Source organism: Mastacembelus armatus, chromosome 5 (genome assembly GCF_900324485.2).
Source record: "Mastacembelus armatus chromosome 5, fMasArm1.2, whole genome shotgun sequence".
NCBI lineage: Eukaryota > Metazoa > Chordata > Actinopteri > Synbranchiformes > Mastacembelidae > Mastacembelus > Mastacembelus armatus.
Window position 1 is genome coordinate 17,285,672 of NC_046637.1, and position 20,605 is coordinate 17,306,276.

General features: G+C 38.1%; 1 protein-coding gene across 2 annotated transcripts in view; it reads left to right on the forward strand.

Annotated features, from left to right (window-relative positions):
- phf2 (PHD finger protein 2) overlaps positions 1–10,214 on the forward strand; it is a 31,605-nt gene extending 21,391 nt beyond the window's left edge. Inside the window, exons 13-22 of one of the 2 annotated variants that reach the window (XM_026307785.2) lie at positions 64–180; positions 1,596–1,711; positions 1,926–2,104; positions 2,570–2,637; positions 3,204–3,370; positions 4,293–4,609; positions 5,427–5,522; positions 5,606–5,715; positions 5,796–6,111; positions 9,023–10,214. In XM_026307785.2, coding sequence (XP_026163570.1) covers positions 64–180; positions 1,596–1,711; positions 1,926–2,104; positions 2,570–2,637; positions 3,204–3,370; positions 4,293–4,609; positions 5,427–5,522; positions 5,606–5,715; positions 5,796–6,111; positions 9,023–9,111 — 1,575 coding nt within the window. In that variant the 3' untranslated portion in view covers positions 9,112–10,214. The remainder of the gene's footprint in view (positions 1–63; positions 181–1,595; positions 1,712–1,925; positions 2,105–2,569; positions 2,638–3,203; positions 3,371–4,292; positions 4,610–5,426; positions 5,523–5,605; positions 5,716–5,795; positions 6,112–9,022) is intronic. The other variant, XM_026307786.2, reaches the window with a different exon arrangement.
- Positions 10,215–20,605: the final 10,391 nt, after the last annotated feature.

The following is a 20,605-nucleotide window of genomic DNA, read 5'->3' on the forward strand; positions in this document are numbered from 1 at the left end:
TGTATCCTTTGTATCCTTTTCTGTTCATAACAGTGTCTTTCTTCTTCTGTTTTCATTTTGGAGGCTGTTAAGAATGTTCTGAGTATGTCAGAGAAGGACATATCAAAACAAAACAGTGTGGAGAAGTTTGAAATCAGAGAGCAGAATAAAAACAAGACTGAAGCAAAATGGAAGTATAAGGTAAGATCATTTCAGCTGACAGGTTTTGTAATGATTCAAAACTAATGGCGGCTTTTTACAGGCCAAACGAAATAATATCACAACCTGTTAACAGGTCAAACAAACAGAAGGTTTGGTGTCATTTGGAAAAAGACAACTTGGGCACATTTTAATGGTACAAGCAGAACAGAAAGAAACAAAAGATCATCCAAGTGATTTGCAGAAATAATGATGTGGTGTAAGTCACACATTTTAGGCTTTCAGCTAATCAGAAACATCCAGTAGAGTTTACTGAATGGAATTATGCCAGTGCTTTCCATCGATTCGCATTTGCCCTGACCTTTTTTTTTTTTTTTTACAAAATGTTGTATCATTATGGTGGAACAACAGAGAAAGGCTTTTGCAGAGCAAAAGTGTAATTTTGTTGAACGGAAGACATTAGAGGGCTTGAGTTTCATGGAAAAGTCAATGCCAAACTGCTGTGGAATGTTTGCAGTCCCTCCAAGGATCTCCATCCAACTGCTCTGTCACATCAGGCGAAACATTTGCAGATGGAGGAGTGACCCTGTTAGATGTTTACCAAGGTCACTCATGATCACAGATTCATGAAAATGCTCACAGCTCCTCTATGTGCAGTGCAGGGCAGTTAGGCAAGTGTAAGTTAAGTAAGTGACAATTAAAGTGACAATTAAAAAAAAAAATCTGAGATATGAGATTGTGCTTGTGCACATGAAATTTCAGTTTTAGTTTATGCTTTGTAATCATGTTCCTTTAATTTATGACAGAAAGTTGTTGAAGAGTGAATATTTGAAAGGCTATGTTCTTGGATTTCAGTTAATTACCCTGTCTGCTTAGTGGTAAGTTTTATGGCAGCTGTTCTTCATTCCTCTCACTAGATTTGCTTTAGGTTAAAATGGGTCAGAAAAGGTTCTAAGTGAATATGAGCTGTGGAGATTAACATCATGATGAGTTCAGTCTTTTTAACTGTAAAGTTTTTTTATTTTCATCACTTCTCTCCCACAGAGATTTTTGATAGTTAAGTTAAATTCTAAAATACACGTTTACATTCAAATTTTTTTCACTGAGCACATGTTTAAAATCACATGCAATTACTTTGGATTTATTTTTATTATAGGATAGATATAATGTGATAGTATTTTGCTACAATTAGCACAATTGTAAAGGAATTTTAAAACTGTCAAATGTTGACAACACTGCATCTGTGATAAGCTAAAGTTAAGGAGCTAAAGTTAATTTAAGGTCACTTTACAAAAAAATGTTGCTCCTGTCAGGACATGCACAACAGAATACACAAAATTTCATACTTTAAAAGAATATATATTAAATATGAAAGGTTTTCAATCTGTCCTTTAACATTATGGTACTTTCATTTACCTATGTGCTTATTTGACATTGTTTCATTTCTAATTTTACAGAATAGTAAACCAGATTCCCTGTTGAAAATGGAGGAGGAGTGCAAATTTGACAGAACACCACTGTCAGGCAATAAAGACAAATTCAGCTTTACAATGTCTCACAAGAAAATGCTTGGGTATGTATAGAAGGGTTATGATTGCCATATAAACACTTCATGAAAGGTCCTTCAAAGGAGAGCATGTCAACCGTCTCGTGTGCATATTATGGCCATTATTGAGCTATGTGACTATCAGCACCATATCCATTAGAACTAATTCAAGGACATTTCACTGTGAGTGGCTGGCTCAGCCTCATATCATTCCCTTATTGTCCTGTGGTTTCCTCTCCAGCTCCAAGACATTGAAACCTCAGACCAACTCAAGTGTTTTTGGATTATTACAAAACCTTAAAGAGGACAAACCCAAGCCAGTGAGAGATGAGTATGAGTATGTGTCAGATGAGGGGGAGCTGAAGATTGACGAATTTCCCATTAGGCGGAAAAAGAACACCGTTAAGAGGGATCTTTCCTGTGAGTACTTTGGACTCTTTTTGTCGAGTGTTTCAGTTTACTAAATGGGCTGGGTGTCAAACCTCAACACTTTGAGTTAAATGTACACGTACTATGCCAAGTGCAAATAACTGGCATTAAACACTACTTCATATTATTATTATGGGTTTACCTAACCATTGATCCGATTCCTGGTCTAAATGAATTTTAGGCCATGTTTGATTTCAGTAAAGTTCCTCTGTGATGCTGATACATTAAGCAGTTTGACATGTTCAGTACATAAAAAGTTTCAAATTCAAACCTTGTTCTAGACACTTGGATACTGTGAACCACATCTCTGAATAATTCAGTGATTGAAATGTCTGCTGTTATACTCGGGTGTTACATTAGCACATATTAGTGCCCTGCTCTACTATCAACAATAAATTGAGAATTGAGAAACAGCTGTGTTTGCACTGTTGCTCAGTGATGAATGATGTTTTGCAGTTTTGTCAGACATCAGAGAACCCATTCAGCCAGCCAAAAAACCAAAGTTCCAACCATTGGTGACCAAGGTATGTAGTCACTTTTGACTAATGGCCTACAAAACCTTTCCTCCTAAGTATATTTGTATTCTCATTATTCTGTGCTATGTTTTTTTAAGGAATGTTAAAATGCATTCTGGGTAGATCAGAAGAAGAGGCTTCCTAAGATGTAGTCCACCACACACAGATGAGGGAAATAGCTGTGGTACGAAAGGAGGAAGAGCAAGAAACAGACTAGTACCAGATGCTCTTATGTTTACTAATGAAAGGTCATTGGAATTCATATCATAACCTTGATCTGCTGTTTCACTGGCTTTTCTCTTTGAGCCTGAACTTCACTTCCATCCAAACTGAAGTCTTATAGTTAACCTCAGCCAGATTAGAGGCTGGAGTGCCAAATGGGTCACATAATAAAAACAACAAAAGTGTGGGAAAACTGCAGTTAGAAATAAAACGTTAATATGCAGGGACCAAAATAGCTCAGAATATAAAAGAATATGGGTTGCAAAACATCAGAACTTTGAAGGAACATCTTATTCTTCCGTTATTGTGTCTTTCATGTTCATTTCTATTTTGTCTGTCTTCTCCACAACAAGAGTGTCGACTCTTCAGATGAAGAGACTCTGCACATAGATACAGAGGCCAAGCCTGATGTCAAAAGTCGCAACTCTAAGGTCAAGAAAAAGAGCAGCAACTCAGCGGGAATTCTTGACCTGCTGCAGGCGAGCAAGCAAGTGGGTGGGATTGACTACAGCACCAACAGGTAGACTGACCTCACTTGATCTTATTGCTTTTCTCTTTCTCTGCTCCTTCAACACCAATGGAACATTCATACTGAAACAAAGTTTCACTGTCATAAGTGCACAGTGTTAACTCTCTAAATGGCTCCCATTGGACCTCTCAGTGAATTAATTTAGGTCTTATTGGGGCAACCTACTGCCAAACAAATGGCCCGCTTAACGACAATATAATTGGATGAAAAAGCGCAATTTGATAACTTTGCTTATAGCTGAAAAAATCATCTAGTGACTCAAGCAACAACTTATGCAGATTCTATCAACAGTTTGTGTTAAGTCAATGTTTGTTTCAGCCGGCATTAAATCTATCAAGCGCTGCATGGCTCCAGGCTCTTCCCTTTGCCTGTTGCTGTTTGCTGTTTTGTTCAACTCTTGATGGTCTATTTCCACCACAATGAAAACTACAAATGAGCAATGAAAGAAAGAAAGAAAACACTGGCTGAAATATGTTAATTACTCAAACTGTTTAGGTGCTTTGAAGAGGGTACTTTGTGAAAGCAGGGGATGAAATGACCAATAGGTCATTATAGCAATGTATGAGTCTCTTTACTCATTGTTGCAGCTAAGCAACTCATAGCTTAATACGTGTGTGAAATGACTTTCATGCGGTAGTTTCTTCCTAAAGTAAATAAATTTGACTTAAGCTGACTCAGAGCAATCGCATCTCTGTGGAGCATATATGTTTGACTGATTTGACTCTTTCACATTGCTCCTCCAGTTTCAGTACAATTATTATCTTTTGCAGATGTTAAATGATAATGATGGTTATTAGCTCAACTGCTGATATTCACATCATCGTCAAAGCCTTTTTGATATATATCTCTCAGTCACTCTTCTCCTCTGTGTAATGGCTGCATTGTTGTGTATTTCTTATTGACGTACTTACAGTCAGCCACCTGCATCTCCCAGCACACAGGAGGCCATTCAGGGCATGCTGTCCATGGCCAACCTGTCATCTTCAGACAGCTTGCAGCAGCCGTGGAGCAACACCCAATCCAAAAACAATAGCCAGTCAAAGAACAACTCACACAGCACACTAGTCGGCAAAAAGGCCAGCAGTGGAGCTGGCAGCGGTGGCAGCAACAACAGCAAGCGGCCCACCAAACGATTTCCAAAGAAACCCAGGAAAAGCAGCAGTATTGAGAGTCTGGATTACGATGATGACCAAGATCACATGGATGCATGTTTCAAAGATTCTGATTATGGTAAGTGCCCAACACCGACTCATACCTCCTGTTCCTGTTTTATTTGAATTTCAGAAAATGCCAGGTGACTGGAGCTCACCAAGAGTATGCCAATGTCACTATTTGAGAAAACAAATGTGAAAATAATTATCTGCATGGTGATTCTGACTGTTCTGATTGACCCCAGATTGACCAACATATGGGTCTTTAATTCTAAATTAGGCCTGGGACCTTTCGTTATGAGTAGATCATAGTGTTTATGTTTTCTTTTTTTTTTTGTGAGTTCTTTCCAAATCCGCTCTTTCGTGTTGCTACAAATTGTGATTTTCCTCAGAAACCTTTTCTTTGTGAACCCTGTCCAAACACAGCTGTTTGGACCCACCCAGCTTGTTAATAAGCCATTAACACAAGTTCCGAATTTTTATTTTGCATGCTTTTTGAACTTTTAATTAGTGCCCAATTAGTTGTTCGTAGCACAACTCTTCAGGCCAGCGCGAACCTTATCTCACACACTGGCACGCTTTTTGTCTTCTGTAAACAGGCCTGTTTTTGCCTTAATCATCCAATTATCAGATAATAAAACATCTAGATTGGAATGGTTGTGCTGTGAGCAGGCGGAGAAAATGGGGCAGTCAACAGCTGTTTCACAGCTGTCCCACATGCTGTCACTGGAGACTTCTATCTTTGTGTAGAAATCAGAAATAAGTACACTTAAGTCACATTTTGTGTTTTACATATGTGACAATAGTTGTCTGGTAATGTTTTATTTTGTATATCCTCTCTTTGAAAACCTTACATACATGATGTGTTAGTAATCTGTTACATCCTCTAATTTTAGTTTACCCTTCATTGGAGTCAGAAGAGGATAATCCTGTTTTCAAATCTAGATCGAAAAAGCGAAAAAGCAGTGATGACACTCCATACAGCCCGACAGGTAAATGCTTGCATGACTAATTCTAGTTGTACATTTTACAATTATGATTTAAATGTATTCAAAACCTTTATTTGTTATCGCAGCCCGTGTAGGACCCTCAGTTCCTCGACAGGAACGGCCAGCGAGAGATGGAGCCCGGGTGGCCTCCATAGAAACTGGTCTGGCAGCGGCAGCAGCAAAGCTTTCTCATCAGGTAAGTCAAATAATGATACTTTAACATGATAATACTATGCATTTCTAAATGCATTTCACAACACAAATATGTGTCAATAGGAGGAGCAACAGAAAACCAAGAAGAAGAAGAAAAGCACCAAAAAAAAGGCATTAGTAATTGAGGAGCCCCTGAAAATCTCACAAGACAGCAGCTCACCGGAGCACAATCTGGACTCCCAAGATGGCAGCTTGACAGACCATGAGTTCAACACTGGAACAGTCAAGTCTCCAGGAGGGCCCCAACCCATGGCCCCAGGGGTCTTCCTCAGCCAGAGGCGACCATCCATGTCTTCTCCCAACAACAGCACCAACTCCACTAGCACCAACAGCAGCAGCATGGCGAAAGGGGACCGTGTGGGGTCAGCAGACGCCAAAGGTGAGTCACAATGAAACCAGTGTTAGGCTGTTTACACTGATGATTATCTGTGCAGGAGAACAGAGTTTGTTCATTCAACTAAACTTGATTTCTTTATACGTCTGGCTTAAAACCATTGTGTGCAGATTTGTATTAGCCATCAACATGGCAGGTTAATACATTACAATATTGTAATATTACAACATGGCAATGTCTGTCAGGCAAGTAAAGGCTTTGGTTTGTGAACAAAGCCCAAATGACTTTGCATAGATCCTGAGCTGTACTTTGTATTTAGTTCTAAGAGCAAAAAGTATACTAACAAGGTAAATATAATAAATATTATACCTGCTAAACGTGTTAGTATTGTAATTTTCAGTAGGTTAGCATTCTGATGTTATCATTTAGATTTACTCAAGTTCATCTATGTAAAATAATATCATCATAAGGAAAACAGAAAGTTCTAATTTGGAAAATGTCCCATTATAGATTTCGAATTTGCTAGCATAGCTAGCATTTTTAATATTTTTTATCAGTGCTCAGCAGATTAGCTGAATGATGCAGACTGGCACATTTACCTTTGTAGATAAATGTGCCAGTGTTACATGTTTACAAAACAGGTCTATTTCATTCGTGCTGACCACCACATATGGCCTGTAATACCTGGGTATCAAACGGGCACATGCTTTTGAAACTCCTGCCTGGGTCGTCTCTCTGATCCCACTATTGCCTTTCTGATTTTATCCCCAGATGAGGCCCTTAGGCCAGATGCCCAGACCCTCAGAATAACTGATAACCTGTTTCCCAAGAGCTAAGATATAGAGCCAGGGATAAGAAATATTGGGAACTCCATTTGCCACCTTGTTTTAGCTTTATTACAGCCCAGATCCTGAATGATGTCTCACTCCAGGGTTTTGACTTCATGACCAGAGAGTTGGGTCGAACACCAGGTTTGGCATGCTCAATCCCCCTTGTTGGAGAGATGCAGGAATACACTGTGCAACCACCCAAACGTCCAGTCATTTTTGCGTGCAAGGCAATATAGGCCAGTGGAAGGCCTTGGTGGCGGCCTTGGGGTATTGTTGACTCTTTCCAAGGGGTACAGTCTTCAATTCAGACATCAGCCCCTGACATTCAGTGGGTTCAGAATGAATGTTATCAGGAACCTCCTGAGAGCTTTAAACCTCTGTGCTGCTTTCGAGAGATAGGTATAACAGTTCAGAGTACTCCCATTCGAGCTCGCCCTTGCTTCCTGACTGTTTACCAGATGCATGACAGCAGCCCTCTCCCTGCTGCAGGCTGGTCGCATGCTGAGTTTTCGATACTAGGTCTTGCCCCCTCATGGGACAATTTCTCAAGGTGTCCCTGTCACTGCACCTACAAAGTATTGTGTGCATGTGTTCATCGGACCTGACTTTGGTTCTACAGGCTTTGTGCTCACTACTGTTCAAACCTCTAAATCCGGCTGATCTGAGGTAGTTGTATGGGAAAGGCTGCTTTCCTACTTGCTATTGTGTCTGCAAACTTTACGTTCTGTCTGTTGCTAGGGAATGTTTATGTTGGAACTCTGATGGGTCTGTCGTGACCCTGTGGCCCAACCCTTCTTTTCTACCTCAGACACTTCAGCTACTGACTTACATGTACCTATTAACCAGTCAACTTTTGCTCCTTAATCATTAGCTGCAGTGTCACTTCCAGATGCTACCCCAGTTTGTCCTCTTTGGCCCAGATTTTTCATGACCTTGCTGGTATTAGTCATCCATGTATAACAGACCATCTCTGGTGGTCAGCAAGAATGGAAGAGAACAAAAGTTATGAATGTAACTACAGTTCTATGAATTCTGGACAACCAGTAGGGGTCTATTGCTACTTTTCTATTATACAGTTTTAGAACTACTCGGCTGTATTCGACTCGACTTAGTTTAGGTCATTTTCCATTAAAATTGAGTACCACCTCAACGGGAGTGTGGCCTTCATATCATGGCGGCACAAAACTGCAGTGACGTCCGTCATACACAATACAAGCACACACATGCGCCCCTCCACGTAGGACCACAGTGTTGTTTTGCAAGTAGCGTTAGACATTTGCCTCGCTAAAGACTATAGAAATGGAAAAACAAACAGTCGCTGTTGCAGATTTTTAAAAACGGCGGGTTTGATTCTTGTGTCAGACACAGTTCGATGTCGCGCTCATACCTCATTTAGAGATATTGGTCCCTGGCCAATCAGTGGCCCACAATCTATTGACATCACATTTTAGCATTGGGTTGTTTAGCTTGGAACCTCAGCGGAGGAGGTACTAAAAAAATATCCCTGCTACTAGGTACTGTCCCCTAATTCAAAACCCAAAAAACTGAGTAGAGTGGAGTCGAGTAGAGTTGAGTACTGCTAGTGGAAAAGCCCCATAAGTCACCCAGAATTTTGACATTTAACAGCTTTGCTAACATTAGCTTATTAACAAGTAAATCTGGCAGTCCATCAGAATTGGTTACAGCTAATATGATACAAAGCACGAACATTACACAAACCTCAAATTACTCCCCAAAAAAAAAGTTAATTGAATACAAAGGTAAAATCATGTCATGCGAGGTGACTAATGTTTTCAAAACAAACAACTTTAGATGCTAAATCATCCAAAAGGAAGAATGCTACCCTGTGGCAGCCACTGTTTTAGGCTTAGCTGCCGAGAGCTCCTCCATAGCTGACTGTTTAAAATGACTACTTGCATCTAAAGAAATGCTTCACTAGGTGGCAAGAGAAGCTAATTTTCATTTGATTTCTCAGGCAATATGTAAATGTAATTAGTACACATTTATTTTATTCTTAAGGCAATGAGGTAATAAAATATTTTGTATCAAACAAGTTATTACTGCAGCAGGAGCATTCAAGTTGGACATCCTGTCTTATCTTCTATCTTTTCTTGTTCTTTTCACAGCTAAGCGGCTAAAAAAAGGTATGGCAACAGCCAAACAGAGACTTGGAAAGATTTTAAAGATCCATCGAAATGGAAAGCTCCTCCTGTAGCATGCAGCAGACTGTTGTAGGACTGGGAATTCAGGAGCTGCATCCTCTCCCAACCTCACCCCCTGTTCATTGATTAAAGCCAACAATGGAAAAAACTGAAATAAGATGGGAGAAGAAGTTCATGCATTTTTCAATTTCTAAGAAGAACATCACTCAAATAGGTTTTTGCCTCTACTTATACTTTATAACTTTCAGATATTAAAATGTACAGAACCTACTATAAATATTTTTTAAGAGAACATGTCTCATTTTACTACAGCTGTCAGTTTATCAGGGGTTGCTAAAACATGAAGTAGACGTACATTGCAGTCATTCCAAGATTTTTGAAAGTATCCCTTGCATGTTTTCAGTTGCATGTGTGCTTGGGTTAGGGTGTTGGGATTTTACACATTAAATCCTACTATATGGATGCAGCTTATCATTGCCATATTGGTGATCAACAAGTTGAAATAGAAAATTCATCTCCTTCCTGTAGGGATGGGAATCGAGAACCAGTTTCAGTTTAGAGCTGGTTCCAAATTTTCCGATCCAGTGGAATCCTATGTCTCCTTGCTTACCTGTTCCTTTTATGAATGCTTACCATTGGGCGTGCTTCATGGCCTCACACTTTGAAGCTCCGCTGTTGGAAACTTGAAACAAAAGGAGTGATGGTGGAGAGGGAGAAGTGGTACAAAGCATGGCTTTATTTCATTAAGTAATATTACAACAGTACTACTTACTGTAAAATAATCAAAGCACCTGCAACATGTTGAGGTCACCAATCCTGGTCCTCGAGAGCCACTGTCCTGCTGGTTTTCCAACTATTCCTGCCCTTTCAGTTTCTGATTGGCTGAACACACCTGATCCAAGTAATCAACAATCGGTAGGGCAGGTGTATCTAGAAAACAAGCAGGACAGTGGCCCTCGAAGACCAGGTTTGGTGACCCCTGGTCTAAAGGAACATCTGGGACAACGTAACCTAAAAAAACTCCAACAGAAAAACAATATGGTAACTCATGGGTGAGGGGGTGTGTGTTAAGTAGAAGTTTCAAATGGCTGAAAACACAACAGTGAAATTAAAATTAAAACTAATAAACAAACGAATAAAAAGAACTGTATGTTCAGTTGGATTGACAGATTGTGTTTTAACTGTGTTTTACTTTATTTATTTTGGTGGAATTCTGTGGAATGCTTCTTTCAGAATCAGAGATAACATGTAAAAAAAACCTGTGTAGGTCTAGGTGTTTTTATTAACAGACAACTGATCAGGAATCTATCAGAATTGTAAAAGCTTGTCAATTCCCATCCCTACCTTCCTGCCTTCCTGCCTTGGATTGGAGTCACCTTGAACATTTATCTCTTTATTAACATTTGCAAAGCACTATCAGCACTATTTATTTATAGTTATTCATGTCAGGTTGCAGATAGGAAATGAGACTTCATGGAACAACCGTAAAGCACAAAGTTAAACATCATGAACCTGTCTATCAGATAGCAGTCGTGCCCAGATGTTTCGTGCAGTTAAATATAGGAAACGAAGGACTAAATGGTTAATAGAAGCCTGCCATCCAGGATTTGGTGTGTTTGGACATTAAAAGCATAGGATTTCTGACACTACATAGGACCTCCAGCTAATGATAAGCATCATCCATGTTAGGTCTATAGTTACATGGGGATACTTTCTCTTCTTTTGCTTTCGCAGGCAGCACCAACAACTTAGACTCATCTCTGCATTTTTATGGCTTGACACAGTACAGTATATAGAATGTAGCTTGTACATAGCCTTTTAAATTAATACTTTTTGTATCCTTTCCCCTTAAGGCTTAATTCTACATTTATACCAGTTTTGCTAATTATGAATAAATTCATTATATGTATATATATATATATATATATATATATATATATATATATATATATATATATATGTGTGTGTGTGTGTGTGTGTGTGTGTGTGTGTGTATGTGTGTGTGTGTGTGTGGATATACAATATAATCCTAATTTTTAAACATTTTTTTAATTTTATTTTATTTTTATTAATAGCAGAGAATCATTTTTTTACCTTTTTGTGTCCTGACATGTAAAGGTGTTGCCTGGAAAACAACTGAAGAAATAATACATTTTATTGTCATATGGCCTTACATACACAAAACTAATTGTATTGTGATTTTGTTTGAACAAGAGACGAAGCTTTGAGGAAAAATTATATAAAAGGAAAAAAACACTTAAAGTTTCTATGACCAGCCTCTTGTTCGAGTTCTAGTATCCTGAAGGGTTTTGGAATTATTTTACTAGCACCTTGTGAAGTGTTTATGTGTCAGTGATGTAATTTATTAATGTTTGTAGCTTTTTTATACTTGTACAATTCTTAAGAGTTTTTGTTTTTGGATATTTCATCAACTTGTGGAACTACCCTTTTATTTTATTTTTGCTTGTTTTTGTTTTGGGGGTGGTGTGTTTGGGGGACATCACAAATTTTACACACTAGACTACATTAGCAAACATTTTCTCCATTCTGTCTTCATTCAATGTCAATGTTATCATGTTATCATGGTAAACATTTCCAATGTGACATGTTATTATTGTTAATATTAGAGTTATAAGCAGCTGTGTCCATGCCTCCCTCACGCTGTTTTATTTTTGTCAGAACATTTTGAAAATGGTTTAAATGTGCTATATTCTATAGCAGCAGCGTTTAAATCACAAATGTAAACCATGCGTCCACTTCTCACAAATGAGACGTGCTCCGATCAAGCTCTGTCAGTGGGACATATTTTCAGGTTTTTTTGTACAATATGTGTATTGCTTTGTTGTGGTTTATTTTTGTATGTCTGACCTATTAAATGCATCCACTGTGCCATGACAGTGAATGATACCTGTTGTAGCTGTCTTCCCTTACTGTTATTTACAGTACTAGTAAGTATTTACAATCCTTTTTGACCTGAATCTATATTTTTCTGTATAGTACATAGACAATTCTGTTTGAGATCATGGCTCACTTTTTTAAGACTTTGAAAAATGGTAAATTCTGAGGAACAAGCATATTGTTGTTGAATGATATGATTGTCCGCCTTGTTTACTTTTGCAATACAGTTACTGTGGAAAACCTACTTTGTAATGTGTTCCTCTCCCACTTGAAATGTGACAGCTTCTGTGGTGAAGATTAATTTTTTTTTCTCCCCCCATTTCACATTGTCATGCTTTGAATTTGCATCATATCCACCACCACCACACTGATCACACTGATTTATGATCATGTTTTTTTTTAAGTCAGCCCAATATTCAGCTTCTGGACTCAGTTTGAGGTCTTGTCTCCCAAAGCTTTAGCTTCCGCTTTAGCCAAGTCATTAATTAAAACTAAGCCAAAGTCAGCACCATTAAAACTGTATTATTGTAAAAGTGCTCTCAAGTAGTCAGTCTTTTTACTCAAGGATGCCCTTTCACCATCCTGGGCAGATGTTGCAGTTTAAATAGCATGTACACAGAAATTCATACAGGATCTGCTCAGACAAGAATAAATATTTCCCCATGTTCACATTTACTGCATTTCAAGATTTGATTTTGTACTTCTGTGGTCCGAAAACCAGTATCAGTGGGAAACTCTTGAGCAAAAGCAAGTCCATGCCACTAGATGGAGTCAAAAAATGTATGAATATATCAACCGATGCATGTTTTTTAATTAACCTAGTGCTATAATGTAGACTGCAAATGAAGGACTCATGCCAGTGCTGTTGAGTTCAAGTTATGATGTACTCTCATAGACCCTCAAAGGTCTGAACATCAAGTCAGCTTTTAATGAACATGTTGATCCTCTTCAGAGCTATGTCTCTTACATCCAGATTGTATCAGCATAGTTACATGAAAGAAAGGAAAACAGTTTTTGACGAGGGGATGTGAATGGATAGGAAAATTAGTCACAGCATATTTAAAATTCGAGCAAAAATAAGTCAATTAACTATTACTTTATAAAATTAAAGACTGATTAGATAAATAGAGAAATTCTGTGAAGTCTTCACACATAATACTGCTTGTTTACCATTGTTTTAATTGTGGCCTAATAACACATCTGAACACAATTCATTTCACACAAACAAGTGTGTGCAAGGATCTTCATGGGAATGGACATTTCCCCACTGATGTTTTATTTAATTTCTCAATCAGATCTGTGTGTGTGTGTGTGTGAATGAGGTCTGGGGGCACAGTGAAACCGTGTGGCTGCTAAAGGTCATGACCACGTTTCCACCCTGGTTAGCATCAAAGTGAGTTGTTATTGTTAGCTAATTGTTAACACAAGAACGTGAAGTGCTCCGACTTCAGCAAATGAAACAATCACATAATTTGGCCTCTTAGGATCATTTTCACACACTGACATGAAAGCAAGTTCACGCTGCGATGAAAGGACCAAACCACTGCAGACTGAGATAAATGGATTTATTGTGAGACATTTCTCAGTGCAATAGAAATTTGAAATAAATAGTTAAAGGTTGGCAGAGAAGATGAACTAAAAATAGGTGAAATCAATAAGATCAATTGGAAAAAATATATAATATACATATAAAATTGTGCTTTGTAATCTGGTGCTTTTTCTCCAAATATAGGCGGTAGCTATGATTTGACTGAGACATTCAAAAATTCTCAAAAATTGTCCATCTCATCAAGTAATTTTTGTTGTCTGTATTTGAGACATAAAAATGATTTCTTAAAAAAATATTGCCAGCGCAGGAAGAACATTTTGGTTTCTTTACAAAACAAATTAATTTGCCTAAAAAGTTGTCTAGTTGTGTAGAAAAGGACCTCATGGCTTCATTACACAAAGTACTGTACCTGAAAAAAAACTTTGCTGGAATTGGATTCCATTTAAAACACAAAATATCATCTTAAATGTAAAAAAAAAAAAAAAATCCACTACGCTATCAAAGGTTTTGCTGCCTGAACTTTCTCTTGTGTTTCCTCATTTCTTTGTCAGCTCCACCAGTGCAGTCGGTCCCCTCAAAAGGGCAAGTGGGATCACAATTTAAATGTCAGTATATTAAAAACAATGCCTGCAGAGTGTTACAGTCTAGCTACATTCATGGTCATGCTGCACTCGCTTAGTGATCACAGATGTGAATGGGCTGCCCTCTGTTGCTTTGAAAACCCTTGGTTCTACAGGAGAGTCCCAAGTGGTCACAAGAAACGTGCCACGTGAGAGATGTCTTAATTACACAGGAATGTCAGGTTAAGCTTTGCCTTTGTGTGGCCACGCAATGATGCAAGTTGCTAAGAGAATTCCCCACCCACCCATTGCAGTGCCTTTTATTCATCCCGTTCTTCCAAGTTCAGGGCTGTCATTAGTAATAATACAGGGTGATTCTTCTGCCAACAGATTGGTAAAGCTATAGAAAGCTGCAACTGTGTATCGGGCCCTGGAGCAATCTCTTCACAAAGAGTCTTAGGTTGCCTTGTTTTTTGGCAGTGATGAAAAGTGGCAGACTTGAAGCTTGTGTTTCTCTGCATTTGTTCGGAACTGCTCCCCTCTGCGTGGATTAACTGCTCTGTCAGCCAACAGGAACTCGGCTGCTGGTGTTTCTCGGGAGAAGTGTAGAGAGACTGGGCCTCTGTCAACACACAAAACAGACACACATACTGTAGGCACACTTTTTCCGGTGTGTTTTAGTTTGTTTCCCTACAAGTATCAATGGAATTACTCTTACGTAAGGATAAAGATTTCTTGTGTTCTTTGACAGACTATTATCATATTGCATATTTGCATTTGAATCAATTAGCATTTCAAAGTCACTTTCTGCCTGGAGAGTTGACTAGGACTTGGATCAGACCTGACGCATTTTAGACCCAGGATAACCTGGTTAACTTTAAGGCCATCCTGCTGATCCAACAAATGAATGACGGGTTAATATTCTAAAATCTTTCTATTTAGGTGTTTAAAGATCCTTCAGTAATGGAGTGAAGGGAAGCTACAAATGAAAAAACTGTTGTCAGACAAAACACAGTATTGCCTCGGCATAAAACGCAATGTCCGACAGCTTGAGAAGTGCAAGTAAACACTGCCTGGTTTCAAGAAAAACACAGAGGCTCTGTTGTATGGTGGTGTGTTTCCTTAACCTTTGGCAGGCCTAAAATTTTGGAACTGGAAAACACCACTTCATCGTTAATTTTTGACACACATCAAGGAAACGACTTTCACAAGTGAAAAGAGAGCCCACCCAAATGAGAGTATTATTAATGTGAGTGTGATCAAGACCTTGGTGGAAAGATTGTTTTACTCAAACCTGCACACAGGGACAGCTGCTACATCAGTGGTTGTCATAGCAGGACAGACATGCATAGCTTTATTTTTATTTAATTTTTTTGCTCCATTTTTTAACAGCACGCAAAAGTTTTGTTTTGTATTGAGAGTTTAGACAATAATAAAGATCCAGTGAAGACCATTGTGCTCTACAATGTTAAAACACTCTACCTACCTGTTGAAGGTACAGAATCTGATGTTTGATAGCCTGGAACTGTATTACTTCTAAGAAAAACACAAACAATGCAATTTACAATGCAATAGAAAAAACAAACTCCCATTGCACCCCATTGCATTTAGGTATTATTCCATGATACCATACTGGTTACATTGCTTTTAATTTAATGGCCAAAATGAGATATATACACATAATTTGTTTACAGGTTATACAGAATATGGTAATTTGTTATGTCAATTCAAATCATTAAACAAAATACATACAGTTTAAAAATAAAGTTTTACTTCTGGATTAAATCTTTTGGTTTTACACAGAAGACAGAGGATCATACCTGTGGGACAAACGAGGACTCAGGTGTTTTTGTTAACATTAACACCTGCTGAAGCATTAGCCACGTTTCCTGCTGTTGCTGGAATTAAATACACATTTGTGTGTGCAGTCGCCCTATGGCATGGTTTATGCTGCTGACATCAGTGCCTGTAATGTTTTTAACTTAACTGACCTACACAGTCGCCATGTTGCCAGATGTGTTTTGTATGTTGGTGGCAGGCTGTTTGGTGTTGTGTTGCCCCTATGCCTAATTATTGTGGGTGTTTGCAGGAAGGAATATCAGCAAAAACCTGTACGAATTAGACACAACAGCTATTTTTGCAGGGTTTCTGTGTGTATTTAGCACCTGTCTATAAGTTTGTTGTGTGTAATGTGTGCACTATAAATAAGAAAGTTTTACTTCTATGGAGTATACCCTGTGTATTTGTTTCAATGAATGTGTAGTCTTGTAGTATGAAAAGGTGTTTCTGATACACAAACTTTTCTTTAAACTACGGGAATAAAATCACTGAATTTTCTAATTAGCAATTACACTATAGCATATAATTACATAAATATAATTTTAGATTAAAAGCAGAAGATAATCCATGGATAGCAAGTACAAGATGGTCCTTATTCTGGCTTTCGATATGTGTTTTGTAATCCATATTTTTATAGCTGCAGCACATTAACATTTTTTCCATGGAACCTTGAATGTAAATCACTCCTTTAATGTTCTAATTAACAGACCTTTTGCATCTTTTTCATTTCACATTATTTGTATTTTAGCATCCAACCCCTGACTCAACCTCAGGACACATGTAGCTGAACACTGTAAATAAATGTGATCACTTCAAGAGTTGAACACAGTTTTGAGAGAACATGTAATACTCAGGGGAAAGAGAAAATAAGCGAGGGAAGTGTTTTACACTGTCATTGCACCAAGGCCTTCTGATGTAAACATCTATGAGCTATACTTTGAGATGAAGCTCTGTAAACAGAGGGGCCAAAAAACAGATGCAACATATTTAGCCCTGAAACGCACAAATGCAAACATCTGTTAGCATAGCTGAGCAGTTATTTATAGGATTTGTGTTTTTAAGACATACCTCTAGCAGAACATAGTTGGCTGTTAAGAAAAAATTTATTAGTTTTGACATTGTCCATCCATCCATCCATTTTCGGACATGTCAACCACTATCTAGTAAGGAGCCGCTTTAAAGAAATGCCAAAGATTTGTTTTAAAAGGCACATTTTTTGACGGGAGAATCTGCAGTTTGCATCGTAGAAAAATAAAAAGAAGGATAAATTAATATCATCCTATTATGTGGACTTGATAGCTTGATACGTCTGTTTTCACAAACTTTCACATTTTTGCTGGGAACTAGCCTATTTGGTGATGGTAGAGCAGTGGTTGGCACTATGGCCTCACAACAAGAAGTTTCGAGCCTGCTGCCAGCCCAGGGCCTCTCTCTGTGAAGTTCTCTCCTTGGCTGCGTATAGTATCAGATGAAGAAGCAGCTGTTTTTCAAATGACGCTTTCAGTCTCTCTCTTTTCTATTTTTTATTTGTCCTCACACTTCATATACATGTTGTCAAGGTTGGTATACACTGTAACCCTAACCCTAACCTTAAATGCAAACATGCAGGCAGGCTGGTACACTGACCTACATTTATTTACAAGTGAACTGAGACAGGCAACCAGGACGCAAAAAGAAAGCAGCAGGTCACAGGATAGCAGGAGAATGTCCACAACATGCAGCATGTAAAACTAACTTTGACACTTCCACCATCACCTCCCACCTGCTTTTTGGTGAAAATATTGAAATACAGGGCATCAAATCTGCATCTCCAACTAGGTTCAGCATCATAGCTGACTTGAGCTTACATCCTTTTGAGCTTACTGCCTTACATCAAAGCAAAATAAAAAATGCTACCTTAAAAATAAATTTATTATAATATTTATTTTAAATTTTTGCTGGTTTTTAGTACATTTTGCATATATTAAAAACCAGCACACGCAATAATAACCAGTATTCAGTTTATACTGAAATATATGTGTTCTTGGTGGGTGTTACTAGCAATGCAAAATAACTTCGGCAGGCAGCAGTAAAAGCAGGCGCATATTACTGGAACAACGGGAATAAAGTACAGATAATAGAAGTAATCATAATGCAGAAAACTGACCTCTGTAAATGTGTCACTATTTTTTTAACTAATATTTTTGGATTTGGTTTCTGTATAGTTAATTGTTGAACAAATATAAATTGCTTTATATACTGTTGTGTAACTTAAATTAGTCTATACCAACATATCATATCCATCATGTTTTGTAGAATTGCTGTCAAGACCATGTATAACTGTATCGTTAGTTTATGTTATGTTTTCAGTTTTAAGACAATGTAATTTCCAGCTCATCAAAGGGTTTACTGGGAAATTTTCCCAAAGCACAGATGTAATCCTTTTAAAAAGGTGAGATAAATTAAAAAAACTAAAAGTACTCTGATTTTATAATTTTCTGTTGTTCTATTCAAATTTATTAATGTAGAAAAAAAAACCTTTTATACAGTTATTTTACAAACATGTTTGATTTCAGTTTTCTAATTTAATCTTAAATGGAAAATCAAACTGCTAAAATCAAAAACATTTTTTTCTGATCTCATTTTTTTGTGTAACTTCCTTATTGTTTATAGTTGTTTCACTCTCATCTGTAAACTAACTATATAATATTTAAAGGTTTATTCTCAAAAATGTTATGTATTTATAATAGAAAACAATAAAAAAATATATATTTTTTTGTAAATTTCAAATATCATTAATGGCTCCTAACATTCATTATCTATATTGCTGTAATTATAATAGCACCGGCAGAGATATTAGCAATAATAATAAAGAATATTATTACTGACAAATGCCATTTGCATTGCTTTCATAAAAGTTGCCATAGTGTCTCTCAATTCATTGTGGGTGACGTGGAAATAAATTGCACTCAGCTGGCACTGGGAGTCTCCCAAGTGCAATTACTCTGTTTACATGCAGTAGTAGGGGAGGGAAATTGCTTTTGAAAGCGCTCTTTAAGGTCATGGTTTCCTTGCTGTGCATAAGCCCAGTGTTTACCAGAGTATTTTAAGGAAACTCAAAGCCATGCCACGCATCAACAAGTGTCTAAAACGGCTGCACAGAGGTCCTGCTTTTAGCCCGACTGAAACGAACACTGACTTAATCCTCTGAAGAGGCCCCTGAAGAGACCATCTTTAACAAGTTGACAAAGTTACTTAAGCACCAAGGAAACAAACAAACAATGCAAATCACTCGCTTCATTTCCCTGACTCAAGTCTCTAAACAGCTACATGCCCAATGCACATATGAGCAGCGCATTTAAAGCTGCTGTGTTGTCATCTGTGTGTAATTATTCATCATTCTGGATGGGAATACCAATGACGTGCTGCACTTGTGAGGCAGCATTACCTCCCTCTGAAACAAGTGGGGTTTATTTTCGAACCTCTGCTTTTTCTCCACAGCAAGATTGCCCAGAGAGATTGGCTTTCTCCGGGCTGTGTAACAGATACCATCTAAATCATTAGGGCTCATTCATTGCCATGTGCCACTCTGCGGCTCAGGTTCCTGTGACCTTGAGGTCAAGCGGCTGAGAGCTCCCTGACCCCCAGCACTTCCTTAGAATATTAACAGGGTAGTTATGTAGTCAAAAGCCCTGATATAAAACATTGGTTCATTTAGATAATAGCCAATCAGGCAGAGCGGTGAGGAGTGCAGTGATCACCACAGGATGGCTGGGCCTTTATGTGGCTTACTGAGGGCATAATGACAGCAAACAGAGGAAGCGTAGGCCTCTCTGACTGAAATTATGCGGTCACATGCCTGCTGGCTGTAATGCTTTCATTTGACCCAGCTAAGTTCAGCTCCTTACTAGGGACAAATCCAGCCAGGCTCTATTATGAAGATGAATGTTGTGCAGTTATTTTTCAGGCATTGAGCTTTAATATAAGACCGTGGAGAGTTTAAAGGCCATGTTGAAAAGATGCATTTACCATATAACCTCCGCACACGATGGTAATCCAAATCACTGGCCATAAAATATTCAATTTGTGAAGTTGCTGAGTAGCAACTGCAAATTATTAGATTGCTTTGTGATCACCTCAGAATAAATTAAAACTTACAACATGCCTGCTTGTTGAAGACAACTACGTTTTTAAAATCATGATTAAGTGCGATCAGTGAAGTGTCTTTTAATATTTTTGATTGGAGACTTCAAACTTCTCTCTCAACATCTTGCCTTTATGACTCCCACAGTATCAGTGACCCTGTCTGACAGCCAAGCAACCAACCTTCCTCCAAAGCGGTACTATCATGCCTTTAATCAGGAAAACATTGCTGTGTGTTTGTGGCACTGAAATGGAGCGTGGCACCAGCAGGGGCTCTTAGGAGATGGACAGCGGCACATTGTTGCCCCTTTGTGCTTAATTGTCCATGTGCTGAAGGAGTGACAATGTGACAGATGAGAATGCAGTTATCATTACTGGTGGGCAACCTCAATTGTACTCTACTAGAAAGAAAAAAATGCCAAGTGGTTCCAGGGCAGTTCCTCCTGTTTAATAAGGCATTGACTAGAAGTGAGCAGCAATGGCTTACAACATGACAAAAGAAGAAAAAAACAAAACAAAAAAAACATTGCAAACTTTAAAATTCTTGGGTTTTTATGTAAAAAATATTATTTTAATAAA